Source organism: Protopterus annectens, chromosome 9.part0 (assembly GCF_019279795.1).
Source record: "Protopterus annectens isolate FY-2018-M chromosome 9.part0, PAN1.0, whole genome shotgun sequence".
Classification (NCBI taxonomy): domain Eukaryota; kingdom Metazoa; phylum Chordata; order Ceratodontiformes; family Protopteridae; genus Protopterus; species Protopterus annectens.
The window spans coordinates 1,415,802,117-1,415,822,936 of NC_056743.1; the positions used below are offsets into that span (position 1 = coordinate 1,415,802,117).

Below are 20,820 nucleotides of genomic sequence, written 5' to 3' on the forward strand. Positions count from 1 at the left end.
GCTGGGCCCACTACTATTTGGTATATATGACCACGTTTGCAGACGACTGCAAACTAGGTGCAGTCATTAACTCCCCAAATGATGTCAGTATATTCCAGGAGACTCTTATGCAGACCAATGACTGGTGTATTAGTCACGGTCTCAAACTGAATACAAAGAAATGCATCTTCATTCCCTTCAGCACAAACAATGTTCCTTCCCGTTATCAAATTAGCAACAATACTCAAAGTACCCATAAAGTGGTAAAGGACCTGGGATCACAAGTGGACTGCAACCTTAACTTCAACCACCATGTGTCTACTGTAGTAAGGAAGGCTTTCTATGTAGCACACTTGATTAGTAAATGCATTGCCTTGAGAACAAAAGAAGTTATAACTCCTCTGTACTCAGCACTAATCAGGCCCATAATTGAGTATAATGTCCCGTTCTGCATGCAGAATACAAAGCACCTGCAGCAACTGGAGAGACCTCAAAGGTTTCTAACAAAGAAGATCAAGGGCCTCCAGCATGTGCCTTACACAGACAGACTAAAATCCCTGTCACTATACTTAGTTCGTATAGACTTCTTAGGGAAGACTTATGCCTGGCCTACAGAACAATCTAAGACCCAAACCTAATGAACTTGCTGCATATCAGTAAATCAGATGGGACTAGGGATACCAATTCCAGGGACCTAAATATGGCCTGTGACTTAAATAAGACATGCTGAAGGGGCAGATTTTTCTCCAGCAGCAACCGCATCTTTGGAACAGGCTAGCAATTCATGTGAAACAAAGAACTTCAAGAGGAACCTGGATAAGTGGATGGGGAACCATGAATTCTTACCGAGGATAGTGCCCACAACCTTCCTGGACATGGGCAGTCATCACTAAATGCAATCTTGGGTATTGAGTGGCATTTTCATGGTATTACTTTGGGATGAAATGGCTAGGCTTAAAATGGCCACCGGGTCAATGGCCTACTAATCTCCCATGATCCTATACTGCATTTAATGTGTTGCAACAGAACTGTTAATGCTGTCTCTAAAAATGTCCCTCAATAGTTCTTGTAGTCTAAGTTTAATTTTTTGTTTTCCCCTATATATGTAAGGTCACAAAGACAAGTGTGAAATGGATAAAAAAAGTTTACATTTCAGTCCTCTATTAGCAAACCTCAAGAAGAATACCTTCCTTACAACTAGCAGAAAGTTTGTGAACTGAATACAGGCTGCTTGTTATCCAGGCATCATTAAACATGATTCTGTAATTAATAAAGATAGTGAAAATATCTTTTTGGAATTTGTAGCACTGAGTATTAAGAAATACACTTGTACAAAATATTAACAAGCTTGGGGCATGCTAAGAGATGACCGATATTTAAACTTTTTTTTTTTTTTAAAGAATTTAACCTAAGTTTGCTTTTAGAAGAGGTAAAATATGGAGGACTAATTAGCACTCATTTTTAAAAGGCCCATAGTGGCCCTTTCCCCTTTTCTCTACAGGCAAGCACACTGCTCCCTGTGGTCACTGCAATGTATGCCAATGTGTTGTGAATTAAATGCATCTCATTAATAGTTGCTCTTTTCACAATGTGAAAAATTTAACTTGTACTAGTAAACAGGAAGTCTATACTTTAATTCTTGTGGCCTTCCATATGTAGGGAAACTAAAAGACAATTCAAAGTTAATAGTAGCACATGAGGGATATTTTTAGAGACAATATTAACAGTTTTGCTGCAACATATTTTATGAAATGTCATGCAGATCTTCCATCAGCAGTTTAAAAGCTTCTTTACTACAAGTTTCCCCTAATAGTCAGGATGACCAGAAAGTTACACATATTTTAGAATATAAGGCGACACAGTTAATTTTGAAATACAGAACTACTGTACCTAGAAGTTTAACCTTAGAACCGAGTTAGAAGGTTATTTTATGACCTTCCTTTAGGTTTTACTTGCATGGGTGTTTTATGTATTTTCTCATGTATCTTATTGGTCATTTGTTAAGTGAGTTTAATTTTAAATAGTTAATTGTTTAATTGGTTTTAATGTTTAATATTTGCATACTGGGCAAGTGTGATTGAGTTATTAGGATGGAAGAAAGGTAATGAGTCAGAAACAGGCTGATTAATACATACTAACAAGTTTAAACACCTTACGTTAAAGAGTGTCTGATAAAAAATGAAAATATCTGTCAGCGTTAATACTTTAACATATACTTAACTCACTGGCTGCATGGCACACAGTAATAACATTTTGACTGTGACCCAGATGACTCAAGATCATTTACTGACCTGCATAGTAACAGATCCAGCAGAGGAGGAGGAGAGTGAGTGACTGATGTTGGCTCACCCATCCTGAAGGAAGAATGCAGCCAGCCCCATTGCATAACTGACAACAGGAGAAGCAGGTATACAGCATGTAGTGGATGAGATGTGTGCATCCTACCAACTTGTGATGCATGTAAGATTTACTGGGGTGGTGCTGTCAGGGTTCTGCAGCATCAGTCTGCCATGGGAATTAGGAGAGAAGGTCAGTATAAAAATACCTGATGGCAATATAAATGATGCTCTCCCCTTCCCCTATGACCAGCTTTTACCTGAAAAAAAATGAATAGGCTGGTTGGATCACAGCGGTGCTAATAGTTAGAAAGTAATGGATTCATTTTTCTTTAAAAAAAAGTATACTCATCACACACACAAGTCTGAGTGAATCATAGTTATCAAATAAAATGATTAAAAATAAAATATTCTTGAAGTAGATCCAGGTTAGCTGCATTTCAGGTGATTGAAGGGTTCTATTAAAAACTAAACTGAAAGTATGACCAGCCTACATACATTATGCCGAAAGTCAATTAGAGCTAAAGGATAGTAACTCATTTGTTATTCCTGGTTACGGAAAAATTCCTAGCCAAGTGACAGCTTTCTTGTTGATATATAGCCCACCCTGTGAAGAATGATTTATCATACAATATCGCTAATAGGCACAGTCATGCATGCAGGTGAAGCATTTCTCTTAGAGATGCATAAACATTATAGAATGAGCTCTGGCAACAGTGGGAACCTGGTAATAACATATGATTCATATGATACCTTAAGGATCTTTCCCTCTGCTTGATGAATTTATCCTGCAACATTTGACAATCTATCCTTAACACTATAAATGCTTACTTAGAGAACTGGTTTAGTAAAACACTAAGCTCCAGTGTATAATGGAAGGCATCTACATCTTAGTGTAGAAATTAGGCCCCAACACATAATGTGGGTGCAGCTCATTGTAGGACTGAGTCTCAATGAGTGGACTCCAGCGTTTGTGGGAAGGAGAAAGAGAAGTGAAATAATGTGTGCCAACACCTAGGGGACTGAGAGAGAGAGGGGCTTAGTGAAAGAAAAACTTCATCCCTTGAGGAAAGTTGCCTCCATGAAAGGCAGTGCTCCAATTCTTGATGAATAAAGTCAGGTGCTTAAAGTCACAACTCCCGAGACAGCTAGTCTTAACATGATCAAGCTTTCCTTCTTCAGCAGTGTCTCTAACACATGCAGTAAGCCTTCCTTCACTACAGTAGGAGCTTCTCTATGCACATTAAGGAATGAAATTGACCTCATTTCACTATGCCTGTTAACCAATACGTAAAGGCAAAGCTACATTTCTCGGATGCTGAAGAAATTTTTTTCAGAAGACTGAGGCTACAGCACTGATATTATTAGGCTGATGTGTTACAAGTAAGAGTTAATGAAATATCTTTTGAAGAGGCATGAAATCCTTGGATATGAAACAAAATACTGCAACTGTATCCAAACTATGTGTATATTTCTCCCAAATGTGTTGAGTAATGTATAACCTGTATGCCTAAAGTTGGCATTTGTTACCCACATCTCTCCCATAATCAACCTTTAGTATTCACTTGCTATGCCACAGGTTTGCAGACTGAAAGCATTATCTATATGTAAAACTGAAATGAACACCTTATCACATAGATCTATAATGAAATTAAAAAATGCATACCTGAAAAGAGTCTGGACATGGACAAGATTAACAAAATACGATGAATGCATCTATATCCAGGTAGTTTTATTTACTTTTCTGTACATACCCAATGCATGAAATAAAGAACAAGAATGAGAAAGCAAAGAAATTTCCTTTGAATTCATCTGAATGACATTTCACATACACTCCATGTTGCATGGAGTTATAGTGGGTCTGTCTCTCAAAACCTGTACATTGTCATCCTAGCCAAGTACATTTACAAGAATAAAAAGCCACACATCTACTTAACAAGGGTTAAACTGTGTCTTCTACAATATGAGCAGTGTGTACATAAAACTGTATACAAGTGCTTATGACCACATATATAGCATCTATTTATTTGTTTACCGAGAAAGTCCAACTTGGAACAAAGCCAATTTTCAGCAGAGGCCCAGGAAGAAATGCTCCAGATGTATGTCTTTGTAATGTGGGAGGAAACCAGAACAACCGCAGAAAACCCACATGAATGCAGGGAGGACATGCAGACTCTGCACAGAAGGCACCCCAGCCGAGAATTGAACCAGAGAACCTCTTGCTGTGAGGCGACAATGCTACCACTGCACCGTCCAGCATATACAGCACTGTCCAGTACTAGGATACAGCTTAGCATTCTAAAAACTGAACCTGCAAGCAACATCAGAACTGTGATGGGTGAACTGTGTTGCCCTCTTCAAGAGAAATCTAGGCAAGTGGATGGGTAACAGAAAGTTCACCCCAGGGATCACTCAGTTGCCCTATTGGATGAATGCACTGTAAACTGACATTGGGTGGCATGGTGTCAGGGAAATTTTTTTGGGCTAGGCTTGTAAAGGCTCCAGGGCCATTAGCCTAGTACACACCTATGAACTTATGAATGTGTGGAAATCATAAATCAGTAAAGCGTAATTTTCAAACTCCTGGCCAAAAACAGATTATGCAGCTACCACATATCAAAATGTGTGCATCATGGATTGCATTCAGCTGTCCTATTTACCTGACCAGTCTCTTCGAATCTCTTCCTATCCGCACTGTCAATCACATAGATCTAGAAGGGAAAACAGACGTGAGATAAATCTGTCACAGTTTCCATTGCTTACTGTATAAGAAACATAAACAATTGATTGACACAATATAAAATATCTTACATGGTAATTGTGCAGATAGTTTATTCAGAAGACAGTCTGTAATTTATAAAAAAATCTGCTTAAAGTGTCATGACATTCTACATCAACAATGAATGGCACAGGGAAGTTAAAGAGCATAAAACTTAAAACACATAGGAACTTCAAGACAACTAACAAAGGGAATACAGCCTAGCAAAAAGAGTAGTCAGCCATAACTATCAGCTGTGGTGGAATGAAGACCACAGCTGTATTGTCAGATAGAGGAGACAAAAATTATGATACTTACCCTATCACTAGAGTTGTAAGCAGAGGTGTTTTTGCAGGAAACTATTATGACTGACACTGACAAGCATCAGGACCACTCAGCACTTAATACTTTTCTCCTGGCTGCTAAGTCTATCCACTTATTCTCTCACATACCACACCCTCTTATCTTTCCATTTCTAGACCAAGACAAAGTAGTTAATCTAAAACAATCGTCAAGAGAAAGAATAAAAGGACAAAGGGGTAGTTCCTTCTGAAAGAACTCTACTCGCAGATCTATCATTATGGCAAGCGACCATGGCTTTTGTATCTGGCTATCTAAAGGCCCACCAGCAGAATGAATATAGTGGTGTCTCCAACTTATTTTCATCACTAAGGCTTCTGAAAAGAGTGCAGTCTAGAAGTGATGCCTAACTTAAACATCTAGAAAAGCAGAAAAAAATACTATGCAAAAGACCTACTCTATTGTAGTATTCCTAGGTGACACTGTAGTCTTGGGTGAATAAGGTCTCAATGGAATAAAAGAACTGCTGCCTTTATAGTTGCAAGAAACTATATTATTGTGATTCAATCACATAGGACTCAATGACTGACCTCTTGGTTGCAATAACCCCCACAAGAGTTATGCAGTGTATGAGCTTTGTTAACATTGCATAGAATATAATGTGCAAATACATGAAAAGGGAAATGTCCTGAACATCAGTGTCTAATTCCAGAGAAGAGGGACTGGAAGCAATTAGGCAAATTTGTGTTTTAGGATAAGTAAGACAGGAAGGTGAAACATAAAACCTCCTTGTGATAGAAGTGACTGCCCTGGAAAGCTGTCTTCCAGACAAACAGTTGTATCTGTTAAAATAAGTGGTATAACAAAAGACTCAGGCAGCCAGAAATCTCCTCGTAATGGGAGTGAGTGGTATTAAAAACAATCAAGTAACCAGAATGCAGTGAAAGTACCACAGGGTGACCACAGTCATGAAGGCAGTTTGAGAAGGAGACACATTTGAACAGTATTCCTGATTAGGAAACACAGAACAAGACATTTTCACAAACATTAGTAGACCTGGCATCTGACAGAGTTTAATTCAGGAAAGAAAGCATGACAAAGAGTGTTCAAAAGGATCGTCTTACCTGATATCCAGGAGTAAAGAAAATTCTGTGCCTCTGCTCTGAAGAAAATTTATTTCTGTTGCTCAAAAAGTTGCGGAAATTATATTTTTGTAAGGTCTTTAACATGGCAGTACATCTTTCAGGAGAGCTTAGTATGATGATAAATCATAACCTTGAAGTTTACTCACTTTCTGTTTTCTATTTTTCAGCTAGATTTTTTCAGAGTAGTGTCTCAATTCACTGTGAATAATCAATGCAGATCTCAAACATTCAAACCTTGTGGTGCATCTGCCCTAAAAAAATGTACCCACTTGCACTCTTGCCCTTTCAGTTGCATTAATAATATCTCCACCGCTCTTATTCTTAAAAATTCTCTGAAGTATCCTAAATGTAAAACTATGATCATCTCCTTGCTGTAAAACATGTTGACTAAGGGCATCCATTTCAACTTTCCTATGAATTTCTGATAAATGTGACAAAATTCTCTCTTTAAATTTACAGTTAGTTTTTCCTATGTAAAAACTTGTACATTTTATACAGTTAGCCAGATATATAATATTTTCAGTATCACATGTACCAAAGGCATTAAACACAAATCTCATATTTGTTATAGGATGAACAAATTCAGAATGTGTATTAATGAACTTACAGTATACACATTTATAACATGGAGTAGTGCTTTTTTTCTTTACACATACTTCTTTTACATTAACCTTTAGGTCTTTGTAACATAATAACTGTTTAAGGTTCTTCTCTTTCCTATATATAAAAAAATGGTTTCTCCCAACTATTTTTTTAACATTAGTGTCTGAATTTAGAATAGTCCAATTCCTCTCAATAATATCTTTAATTTGAGATGAGTGTCTATTAAATTTCATTATATAACCCAAATTATACTTTTTTAGCTGATCAGTACTTAGTCAAAATATTTCTGACAGTTGAATCTTGAGATTTTTGTTTTTTGCTACTTGGATTGTGTGATATCTGGGTTCATTTGGCTACTCTCCACCTGTTGTTTGTTGCTGTATCATCTTGTTCAGGGTTTGCAACTGCAAGGCTAAATCATAAAATTTGATATATTCTTGACTAGACGTTCATCCGCTAGCATAACCTTCAGTAGAGTCTCATGTTTTGAATCAGACAAACAAACCAAAAGGTAAAAAGGTCACACAGACAAAGCATTCGGTAAAAACTGGAAGAAAGACCCAACAAAGATAGAGTGTTCACTTGGTAATACCTTAAATCTTCTTTAGTGGAGGCTTGTGGTTTCTAAATGCCTAGCTTGGCTATGTCTATCTTGCAATTTTCACTGAATGCTCTGTATCAGAAAGACTATTATAAATAGCATAGTTGGAGTGGTATATGAAACCAGTATGCTGTAAGTCGTCATACTAGGTAGAAAACGTTATCGAAAGTCACAACTGTAGAGGTCAACATGTTTGAAAATATCAAAGTTAAAAGTCAAAGTCAAGTCAAAGTCAAAGTAAACTTTATTGTCATTTAGAACTAGACACGTGTAGCCTAAATTAAATTTAATGCATCAGCTCAATTCTTGAGATTACAAAGTAAAGTGAAACAACACAGACAAGTAGAGGAATAAACATAACTAACAAATACAATATTACCCCCAATGCATGCAAGAAAGAACAGAGATATTTACCAACACTTATGTACAAAAAGAATACACTCCCCTGAGTTAAATTAACTACCCTATTTAGAGTAATACAAAAACACACTAAAGATTGAGCAATGCATAAGTTATTTGCCTAATATTGCACCTGAGTGGGTTAAATACTGACTATGGATATAATATATAAATATTGCACTTACATGGAATATATGTAAGCAGATATTGCACAAATAAATAAAAATTGACTTATGTGTCCAGACCCTTGGGACTAGTGCCTGAGTTCAGAAGTCTAATCACTGTAGGGTAGAAACTGTATATTCTACTTGAGGACATTGAAGGTATCTGTTATAATAATAAAAAAGAAACACTATTCATGTCAACATCTATGCTTTCAGGATCCCTGCCTCAGTATGGCTACAGTTATGCATAACAACTACATACTCTTACAAATATATATATATATATATATATATATATATATATATATATATATATATATATATATCCACATACACACACATGTATCTATATATAGAGGCATAGTGATACTCACCATTTAGAAGAGTACAAGTGACCCAAAAATACATAAAAACTTGTGAAAATAATGTCTATACCAGTGTTATACAGAGCTCACACAGCCATGTTTCTAAGTAGTGTTTCTAATAAGTTGTATTTGTTTCTTTAAGAGCAGAAAGATACCAATCTGCATTATGGGCAGCAGGTTTGTTTAAATATTAATGAAAGAAGCCCAACCAGAAAGCATTTACCCTTTGCAAAAAGGGGACTTGGTGTTTAAAAAAAAGAAGTTATGTCTTACCACAACGTTCCATCTGTATTGTTGATCCTCGTTCAGTCATTATGCATGGGTATCGGTTCCGAGCTCGGAACCGAGCCGGCCATTTTCCAAGCTCGTGTCAGCTTCTAACTCTCGAGCTAAACTCTTACCCACAATCCCCCTCTCCCTGTTACCTCAGATTGAGTTTGCAAGTCAAAGAAGGTAGAGGCTACCTCTGGTCAAATAACCTAAGAGAACTGGATGGTGAGATCCAATAGAAACCACAGGAGGGGGAAGGAGGGAGGGTCATAATGACTGAACGAGGATCAACAATACAGATGGAATGTTATGGTAAGACATAACTTCTTTATCTGATATTGTTAATCCTCGTTCATTCCTTACGCATGGGACAGAGTCCCCAGCTACCTCTATTCCTGGGAGGCTCTCATGGAAGGACATTCCTGAGCACCATAGAACCGAAAGATGCTCTTTCCCTGGAGGCCAAATCCAATTTGTAATGATTGATGAAGGTATGAGGCTTAGCCCAAGTTGCAGCTGCACAGATGTCATGTAAAGAAGCTCTGGCATGGAAGGCAGCAGAAGTTGCCACCGACCTTGTTGAATGAGCTTTCATGGTAATAGACAACGAGATATTACGTTGTGTATAAATAAAGGTCACACAGTCCTTCAACCATCTAGCTAATGTGACCTTAGCAACAGCAGATCCTAATCTAGGTCCAGAAAAGGCCAAAAATAACTGGTCAGATTTACAAAAAGATTTAGTTCTGTTTAAGTAAAAATGGATTTGCCTGTGTATATCTGGGGTATGTAGGCAATACTCTCCTCTGAATGATTGGGAAAAAAAACTGGCAATTCAATGGCTTGATTAATGGACATTTCAGAGATCACTTTGGGCAGGAATGACGGATTAGTTCTCAGAGACACCCTATCTCTATGAAAAATCAAGTATGGACTCTTGATACATAAAGCTTGAAGTTCAGAAATACGTCTGGCAGAAGTAATAGCGACCAAAAACAAGGTTTTCCATGACAAATACTTGAGGTCACAAGAAGAGGCTGGTTCAAAAGGTGACATTGTCAGAGCTTATAGAACTAATGATAAATCCCATGGTTGAATAGGTTCTCTAAAAGGTGGCTTCAGATGATTCACACCTTTTATTAAGGTCTTGCACAATTTATGGGACATAAGAGAGGAATCTTTGACACCCTCATGAAAATTAGAATTGCAGCCAAATGAACTCTAATGGTAGAGGCCGATAGACCCGATTGAAACAGGTCGGCCAGATAGTCTAGTATTATCAATACTGGTGCTGAAAAGGGGTCTACTTGTTTATCTTTCAGCTAACAGGTAAATCTTTTCCACTTGCTCAGATAAGTAATTCTAGTGGAGGACTTATGAGAAGCAATGAGAATATCACGTACTGGTAAAGAAAGATCATTCTGCCTTGCAATCAAGGGAATTGGAGTAGCCAAGCCATTAGCTTCAAGCTGTTCAGGTTGGGATGAATCAGGTTCTGTGGGTGTGAGATCAACTCCCGGGTTGGATGGAGAATCCATGGTCGATCTAGTAGTTGAGACCAAAGGAAGGGGAACCAAATCTGTCGAGGCCAATATGGTGCTATGAGGATCACCTTGCTCTTCAACCGATGGGCTTTCTTCAGAAACTGGGAAATGAGAGGAATGGGTGGGAATGCGTAAAGAAGACCCGAGGGCCAATCGTGGACTAGAGCATCCCTGGGTGACTGTCCTGGAGGGGAATCAGGGTGAAGTAGTTGCTGCATTTGTAGTTGGTTGGGGATGCAAAGAGGTCGCAGCAAGGACGGCCCCAGAAGTGGAAGATCTCCGCGGCTATCAAGGGATTCAGGGACCACTCGTGAGGTTGAAGAATGCACCTGCTGAGTCTGTCTGCCATCATGTTGGAACTCCCAGGAATGTGCGTTGCTAGAAGAAAACGGTTGGTAGCCATCGACCATTGCCATATCCTCATGGCCTCTCGACAAAGGGTGTAAGATTTGGTTCCACCTTGCTTGTTGATGTACCAGACCACCGCCATGTTGTCTGATTGAATTGCAATTGTCCCAGATGACAGCAGGAGATGGAATGCTTGCAACGCCAGAAGCACCGCCCTCAGCTCTAGAACATTTATATGCAGATGGGCCTCCAGTTCGGACCAAGTGCCTTGGACTGTCTGTCCCTGACATAGCCCCCCCACCCCATCAGGGAGGCGTCCGTGGTCACTGTGGCCTTGGGTTGCTGGGGGAGAAGGTGCGAGACCATTGTGAGAGATTGTGTGTCATCCACCAATTTAAATCCTGTTTGCACCTGTGGGTTACTGGAATCATGGCTGAAAGAGGATGCTGAAAAGGATACCATTGGGTGAGCAGTAGCCATTGTAGAAGCCTCATGTGAAACCTGGCCAGGGGAACAATGGTGATGGAGGCAGCCATGGAACCCAACAGCTGTAGAAATGAGTGAGCTGTGGATTTTTCCCTTGAAAGGATTGGAATTAGTTGTTGCTTTATCCTTAGAATTCTGTGCTCTGGAATAGCAGCTCTGCAGTTTTTTGTGTCCAAGATAACCCCTATGAATTTTGTCAACTGAGATGGGGTGAGATTGGATTTTTTGCCAGTTTATGGTTATGCCTAGCCTTTGAGCAGCGAGGAGAGAGTATGCCAAGGCTTTTTCCAGTAGATGTCTGGTGGGGATGGAAATGAGCCAGTCATCTAGGTATGGAAACACCTGGAATCCTTGAAGTCACAGGTGAGCTGTGACAACTGCCATGCACTTTGTGAACACTCTGGGGGCTGTAGAGAGTCCGATGGGCAGTACTCTGTACTGGTAGTGACTGGCTCCTGCACAGAAGCGCAAAAAATCTTCTTGATGGCCTGTCCACCTTTATGTGGTAGTATGCATCTTGAAGATCTATAGAGCACATCCAATCATCTTTTTCCAAAAGCTGGAGGATAGATTGTATTGTGACCATCTGGAATTTTTGTACTATCACAAACTTGTTCATTACACTGAGATCCAAAATTAGTCTCCAGTCCCCAGTTTTCTTTGGCACCAAAAATAGTCTTGAGTAGAATCCGGATCCTATCTGGTCTGGAGGGACTATTAGGATGACTTTCTTTCTTAGCAGCTTTTCTATCTCTAGTGCTGCTTCTTCCCTTTGACTGGGTGGAACGTCAGGAAGATTTTTGAAGGGACGGGACAAAGATTGAAGGGGATATGATAACCTCTGGTTATAATCCTTTGTACCCAAGAATCAGTGGTGATGGTTAGCCAGGCAGAAGGGTACAAGGAGAAGCGTCCCCAACCACCTCCATAGGAAAGGAGTTAGGCCGCTCTTCAGGAGCACTGGTAGGATTGAACAGGGAAAGAATCCCTGGAACCCTGGTTACGTGGACCCCCTCTGTCCTGAAAGGAGCATCTTCCCTGTGAGTTTCCCCCTCTGCCTCTGGGGGAGAACTTGGCCTGTGTGTCATGGAAAGGACCCTGAGATTTCTTGAACCGTATCTTCTCACTCTTTTGGTTTTGGGAGAAAGCACGTTGAAAGAATAATGGACACCTATGGCAGAAAGGGTCTTACCGTCCTGTTCACATCTGGCCAGTGTGCTTTTAACTTTGGGCCCAAATAATGAGGAGGCCTCAATGGGGGCATTAAGAAACGAAGACTTAAAGGGTTCCGTGAAGTTGCACAAGCACATCCAGGTGTGCCGTCTCAAGACTGCAGCTGAACCCACTGCTCTAGCTGCTCCGTCTGATGTGTGAGATATCAGTCACATAGAGGAGTTAGATATAGATTCAATGGTGGCCAGCTGAGAGGCCACTTTATCACGGACCTCATCAGACACAGCACCAGCCAAGTTTTCAGAGAACTCAGAAACCAGATCCCTTTGAAGCCTGGTAAAATGTGCCATATAATTCAGGGACCTGATAGCAAAGGTTGCTGAAGCAAAGGTGCACTTCCCTATCCTGCCCAGGGCCTGGGACTCTTTGTTAGGCGGATGGACAGGCTGGCTTTCTTCTTCTGCCAGATCCTTTTTTGTTGCGGCTGCCACCACCAAAGCATTCACAAAAAGACCTTTGGACCAATGGAGATCCGAAGCAGGAGGGGACAAGATCTTATCTGGCCTCTGGGGAATACCTTTGATGGTATCAGGAGCCTTCCAAGCATGCTGCATGATGAGCCGGACAAGTTCATTGGCAGGTGGAGTAAACCAGGAGGTAGGGTGCTGGGCACTAAAGGCCTGCAGGAACACAGATTCCTCCGAGGTCAGATTAGAGAACTGCCACTCACCTCTCTGTTTCAGGATTTCGAGGATATCACCAAAGGATACCTCAGAGGGTGACCGAGGGGATCCTTCCTCCTCATCGAAATCTGTGTCTTCGGTGAGAGACGCCTCTGTAGAGTCTATGTGCTTCCTCTTACATGAACTTTTCCGGTGGACCTCCTCAGTGGGAGAAGCTGGAGAAGACAGTGGAAAAGGGGATTCCTGAGGGAATATGTCCTATGGCCCTTGCACCCGGTGTCCGCTAGGTGCGTCTTGTGAAACCAGTGTACCAGAGGAGGGCAGAGGTATAGAAATTCCGGGATCGCCAGCAGCAGCGAAAGCCTTCTCCATCAGTTGGAAGGCTGGTCCACCAAAAGAGGAGTGCATGTCTAGGACAGGGGTCACCCCTCCCCCAAGTGGCACAGCCTGCCGACCCGGATTCCCTGGATGGCTGTGGAGCAGCAAACTATGCATGTCACAACTGACATCCTGGGTCATAGCAAAACTTTCCTGCCATGAAGGCAACTGCAGTTCCTTAGTGAGATCCATAAAGGGAACCGCAGAAGGGGAAGACTGTGCTATATTCATGGACTTCAAAGGCAATGAAGGAGGAGAAAAAGAAGGGGTCTTTGGAGATATCACCTCCCAAGGAAGGATAGTTCCTGAGGGGTGGGATACCTCTGGCCAAAAGTACCTGGTCCACAAGACACAACACATCATGTTCGGAAAGGCTTCTAGTGGACCTCACGGAGACTGAGGGAGAAAGAGGCCTGTCCATGGAAGAGGCAGACTCAGTGCTCATCATATCTGTCTGCACTGAGGACAACGGTGCAGAGAGAGACTGGACTACTGTTGTCTGCACCGAAGAAGTCATCGGTGCCAAGGTCATGGTCTGCACCGACACAGGGATCGGTGCCAAAGTGGTTGTTGGAGCCGAAGCTGGAACCAACAAAACTGGAGTCAACAATAAGGGCATCAGTTCTGAGGAAGATCTCGGAGCCGATGCGGTCAAAGTCTGCGCCGACTGGACGGTCGGTGCCGATACAGTGGTAATAGTCTGAACCGAGGAGCCCCTCGGTGCCGATATATAGAAGGCTGCAGGAGAAGATGGAGCCAAAATCACTAATGAAGCTGAAGGCCTCAGTGCCGAGGGTCTAGGCACCGAAAGCACAGGGGCTGACTGAGTGAGCTCCGGAGCCAAAACTTTAGTCTTTTTAGGTTTTGGTTGGTGGGAGTCCCCAGCCGGGGACGAAGGCAAAGATTTAACCTTAGTAGGAACATCCAAGATTTTCTTATGGGCTCTAGGAGGGGTTGAGGCCTCTGACCCAGAAATAGCCTCTGAAAAGGGAGATTTTAGAAGTCCCTTTAGTAACAGCTTGTTTTTCCTTTCCAACAAGGTTCTATTAGAAAAGTTCTCACAAATAGTACAGGGTGGGTCAACAGACAAATGGGAAGCTCCCAATCAATAAACACACAAAGAGTGTGCATCAGAAGTAGGCAGTTTGTGTCTATAATCAGAACGCCACTTAAACCCAGGACTACCTTTCTTATCTGCCATGACAGCAAATTAATTAATAGAAAAGGTACCAGCAATGGTACAAGAGAGTACCCGAAGGTATGAGAGAAAAGGGAAAAAGATTACCAATGATGGTAAAGATAGAATACCTTGCGGTAAAAGTGGTAAAGAAAGAAGCAGAAAAACCTGAAGAAAATATATACGCTAGATGTGATAGGGTAAGAAACAATAAAATATGAACTTTTCTGACAGAAAAGTAATCTGTAAAACTATTAAACAACAAATGACTGTACTTAGCTCAAGAGAAGTAGCTTGACACGACCGAATGGCAATGCGGCAAATGAAATCTGAGGTAACAGTGAGAGGGGGATTGTGGGTAAGAGTTTAGCTCGAGAGTTTGAAGCTGATGTGAGCTTGGAAAATGGCTGGCTCGGTTCCGAGCTCGGAACCGATACCCATGAGTAAGGAATGAACGAGGATTAACAATATCAGATCAGTAGCTATGAGCAATAGAATCAACCAAGCTAAAGGAAGACCTGGAAGGAGAAAATGAAAATTGTTCTTAGCAGAGGAATACAGACAGGCTTACCAATGGAGACGGTTTTCCAGCAGTACAAGAATGAATATAAGACTGAGTTAAACAAACAACCTATATTAAACTACAAGGCTTTGCTTTTACTTGGAAGAACACATTTATTTCGTTTGTATACAATAAACCACATTTTTCTGCATTTTTAAATAAGACTTCTGGTCTCAATGCTTGTATTTTATATATAGAGGATCTACTATATTTCCTCAACTTATCTGAGCTTGTAATTGCACTAAATGATGTCAGTTGTAAATGACAACTGGAATATAAACTTTCTTGTAATGCATTTGCTCAAGCTCATTTTTTATAGAGAATATGTTTTTCCAGGAAAACAAACTCCCTCATCCCCATGTGGGAGCTTCATCCCCTCACGCCCCCTTACTTTAGGATTCTCAATACAAGGTAGCTGCATCTTGCAGATGAAGTGATCATGAGACATAATTTAACATTTCACTCTTGCTTTTTTCAGAGGTGCACAACCTTGGACCAGTCACAACTCATTACCAAGTGATTATTACATTCTCAGTCTCTCGTGAAGCAACCAGTGAACCACGAACAAATGTCAGCTCAAAGTACTTTGTTTGAGCTACTGATTTGAGTTTCTGAGTGTAATCCCATATATAAATATATGTGGAAGTCTAAAGTGTAATACCTGAACTATCTGCACAATTTTAATGAAGAAAATCAGGCTTAGTAATGCTATCAGCATTTGTCATGAAACTAATATGACATTTTTAACTAAGTGAGGCAGATGTCAGATAAATGCTTCTGTATATCTGGGTGAAGAATACTACCATATGTTATGTTGATACCTGTATCAGTGCCAGTCAAAATGAATGAGTCTGCGGGTTGCAGCTGCCTCCTGGTTTGTACAGCTATCACAGATCAGTTATTGGCAACATATGCATGAGAGTCTCCTCCTGTTATAGGAAGTGACACAGGTCTGTCTGCCTACCTCTCAGTACAAAAGCATTGCAATGATGTCAGTGGTGATGCAGGCATCTGTACATACCTTTTAGAAAAACAGTTTGTTCTTCTAGGCATATTAGTGGTGCAGGTATTTATGCTTATCATCTAGAATCAAACCAAAAGAAGGCAGGTCATAAGACATAGACATAAAGGTTTAATCAGTGACAGACACTTGAAACAGTCTCACTGATAATGAATAAGGCTTCCTGTTGAGGAAAAGTAATGAAATAATCACAAAAGACATTCCCAAAATAACAAGGAAAAGGCATGTATCTGAACATTTTTGTTGGCTAAATTAAAAGAACTGTATAGTGAGCACAGCTAATTAAGATTATCAACCATGAAGAAGAGTAGCACTACATATGTAAAGAGTGTTGTGGTAGTTAAATGCTAAATGTGGCAATATTTAGCTGTTTTAGGCTAATCAGAAAGCTAGGAATGGAAATTACAAGGGCATAGTGCAGCCCTACTTCCAGCTATATATAATTAGTGATAAAGTGGCACTTGAATGACCTCGGTGACTCTAACTTAATTTCTAAATAAATAAATAAATAAAATAATAATATATGACTAAAAGCTGCTGCTTTGACATAACTGTGCATGTTGAAGCTAATAAGTTCTTTGGGTAACAGGCAGGCAACTCCAACCTTAAGGCTAAAATAAAGAAAAGAAAAAAAAACTCCTGCTGGAGTTATTGACAATCACTATGACAAAAGAAGTGCAGAAACGAGAGACACAAGTTCTGTCTGTAACTGTTGCTTGTCAGGTTATAAATCTTTAAGCAAATAAACTGACCAGCTTCTGAGGTCCCACTGGATTTAAAGAATAGATGGCAAGATGATATGGAGGTCTGCCTTCATGGCAGAGAAGAATAAATCTCTGACAGTGACCCCAATGTCCCAAGATTGCTTAGAGACCCAGCATCAGCAGAAGACAGGTGGGAAGGGTATGAGTGAGAAGTTGATGCTGGCTTGCTCATTCATGGAAGAGGCAGGCTGCTGAACTTGCTGTGGTGATAGTTCTTAACAAAACACTTGGATACATAAGCACAGTGTTTTCACAGGTTTGTTCTTGTTTGCACTGCCGAGCAGCAGTGGGCACCATTGACGGTTATAGATGCAAATACTTCTGCCTGCAAATTTTCCCCTTAGTACTCTGCTGGTGCTCCATCGGTGAGTTCTTGTGATTGTCCCTCACTGACAGGTGATACATTCAAGCTCCTGAGGTACCTACCCACTAGCCCTTCATACTTTTTGTCCACTTCTCCTGTCTTCTACTTTACCTAGTCTTTCCTGTCCTCTCCCTATTTTCTGACCACATCAACTTACCTAGTGTTATGGACAGACAATTTCCCACAGTTTCTAAAGCCAGCCTGATTGCCATGGGCATCCTGAGACAATGTAGCAATTGCTTCATCTACACTGACAACCCACTTCTTCTAGTCCACACAAATTCATTATGTGAGCGATGCACCTATATCAAGAACCTAGAATCCAAGCTGTCTCACTCACCAGTCAGTTCACCTGATACTAAGCAGGTTGTCAGGATGCACACCTCACCTCCTGCACCTACCAAACCAACAACACATAAACCTACATATGCGGAGGTCCTTACCAGAAGCTTACCTAAACATCAGAGACCTCCCAAACACAAACACAAGCATGCTTCACATAATACATCCTCTGCAGAACGTAGTACACATAATATATCACACAGCAGTGTCTCACCAGTCAAGCTCCTAGGGAATAACACAAAAACAAGCATCCTAGTCATAGGCGACTCAATTGTGAGACACACAGATGTCCCTCTCACCAGGCTAGATAAGGAAAAAGTCGCAGTCAGCTGTCAGGTGCCAGGATCTGCCACATCACACATGCACTCAAGTCTCTCAACAACAGGCACTGTTATGACTCTGTCATAGTCCATGTTGGTGTGAATGACCTGAGATGCAACTCACTGGACTATATGAAGAGAGACATAACTGAGCTCTCTGATTATGTGTCTCAGGCAGTATGTCCCTAGCCTTAAGCAGCATTTTACCTTCACCTAGGATGATACCTCAGTACAAACAAAAAATGATTGATTTCAACAACTGGCTTAGTTTCTGGTGTCATTCAAAAGGGATCCAGTATCTGTCAGCCTGGGATGATATGGTCGACAGATCTCGATGCTTTGCTAGAGATGGTCTTCATCTGTCACCCCTGAGATTTCAGTTAATTGCTAAGGCTCTTGCCACCCCCATAGTGCCTTTTTTAGGCAATTTCACAAGAACAAAATTCCTGACATACAAATACCTCTACAAACACCCTCAAGGTTATGCTGCTAAATGCTAGGAGTGTAAACCAGAAACTACACTCACTGGAAGTAGTCCTCACCTTGGAAGATGCTGACATTTGTGCAGTCACTGAGACATGGTTTAAGGCTGTGGAAAGCACCCCAGCTATATCAGGTTAAATCTTCTTCTACATGTTCAGACCACAAACTGAAGGTGTGAGAACTAAAGGAGGTGGAGTATCAATATTCATTAAAGATAACTACACCTCTAGACTGGTTAACCAGCACTATTCCCTTGAATTACTTCAGGTGCAATTGACTGTAGGTGTGACCCCTCTTCAGGTCATTGCCAGTTACAGGACCCACTCCATAAATCGGGATATTCACTCAGCCTACTTGAATCTACTTGAGTCAATCAAGATACAACCAAGCACCCCAGTTTTGGGTGACTTTAATTACCCATCCATTGATTGGGTAAATTATACGTGTTCTAACTCACTTGCCTAAAGGTTCCTGGACTTTGTTATCACCAATGCCCTGTACCAGCTGGTTGACACACCCACAAGGGGATTCAAACATTTTGGATCTGGTGGTCACCAAAATTGGGAACCAATGTACCACTCCCAGTGTGTGGCTATCCTTGGTGAGATATGACCACAAATCAGTCTCACTGTACTTGATAGTACCAAAGCAAGATCTTCAAGGAAAAACAAACCTGCCTGGTGGACGACTGCCATTGACAGGCTATAGAATAGGAGAAATAAATTGCTGTCTAAGAGTAGGAAGGAACGGTCTCAAAACTGCAAACGCTCCCGCCTCAACTTAAACAACCAAATAAGACTCCTAGTTAAAGTCCCCCAAAGCTAACTATGAATCCAAATCATCTTCTCTAACTAAGGATAACCAAAAGGCATTGTTTAGTAACATCTGTAACCTCAAAGGTAAGGCCCAGATTTCTGCTGAACTCATAGTTAATGGTACTACATATACAGAACCTGTGGATAAAGCAAACCTGCTGGCTGACAGGTTCAATGAAAACTTCACTCCCCTGTCCCTGCCACAAATACCCCAAAGCATTCCTAACACCTGTTCCCTACCTAGTGTCTCCAAGGAACAAGTTTTATACACCCTCTCCAAGGCCAGAAATACAGCTTCTATGGGACCAGACAACATCCCAGGCTGTGTTCTACATGGGTTAAAACAGGAATTAGCATCACTATTGGGCATGCTTTTCAATTACAGCCTAAGCACTGGCTTCATCCCAGCGGAATGGAAAACAGCTACCATCATCCCTTTGCACAAAGGGAGTGCATCCACAGGCCCGAGGAACTATAGACGCATTAGCCTGACTAGCCTTATCTGTGAGGCCATGGAACGAATAATCATGGACCTTATTAACAAAGATATAGGACATCATGACCCCACCTAGTTTGGCTTTGTCAAGGGGAGATAGTCCCTGTTAAACTTGGTTGACTTCTTCAATATAGTCACCAAATCCCTAGGCATGAGCAAATCTGTGCATATGGCCTACCTAGACTTAGCCAACCCCCCACTCAGGCATCACTGGTAAACTCATCCAGCTGGGTATCAACCCATATATTGACAAACAACAAAACCATGTAAAAAAAATCCAAATTTATTGCTGCAAAGCTTTCAGGTTGAAAACCCTTCCTCAGTGCTATAAACTAAAAATCAATTTATGCAATTTAAATAGGAGCATCTTAAAACCACATGATGTCAGCCAGCCTATCACACACTTCTAAAACCCTTCCCCCACATATAAAACATATAAAACCTTTGGTCCATAGTATCAATATATTGTTGTCTGACATTATTTTAATATTTTAAAGTCCAGAAACCCTATAACAAAATGCAAAATCCAACCAACACGCAGTCAGCCCAAGAAATCCACAGCTTGTCCAGGGATAAAACCGATTTATTAAAAATTCAACAAGAATAATCCAAAACCAAGGGGTTAAGCGCTTTCATCTGATAATCCAGACTTCCTCAGAACCCCGAACAGTTGTAACAAAACCATTTAAAAAACTTTTTGGTGCCAAAAAACAAGTTTCCATTTAAAGATACAACCTCCAAAATCTGTCATCAAATGTTAAATAAAGAAAATAAAACAAGAATAATCATATTCCACCCACTCAAAAAACACACAATATATAGATGTGTGTGTATATATACAAATGTAAATAATGTAAATAAAATAAATCTAATATTACATATGTAAACCTTGTAAAAAACACAAATGCAGAGTTGCCAAATAATCCAAAAGAGCCGACAACCTT

General features: G+C 40.7%; 1 protein-coding gene across 1 annotated transcript in view; it reads right to left on the minus strand.

The window, feature by feature from the left end:
• The window catches only part of LOC122812096 (ADP-ribosylation factor-like protein 3), a 369,684-nt gene that overhangs the window by 47,541 nt on the left and 301,323 nt on the right, over positions 1-20,820 (minus strand). The window contains exon 4 of the mRNA XM_044084375.1: positions 4,976-5,026. Coding sequence (XP_043940310.1) covers positions 4,976-5,026 — 51 coding nt within the window. The remainder of the gene's footprint in view (positions 1-4,975; positions 5,027-20,820) is intronic.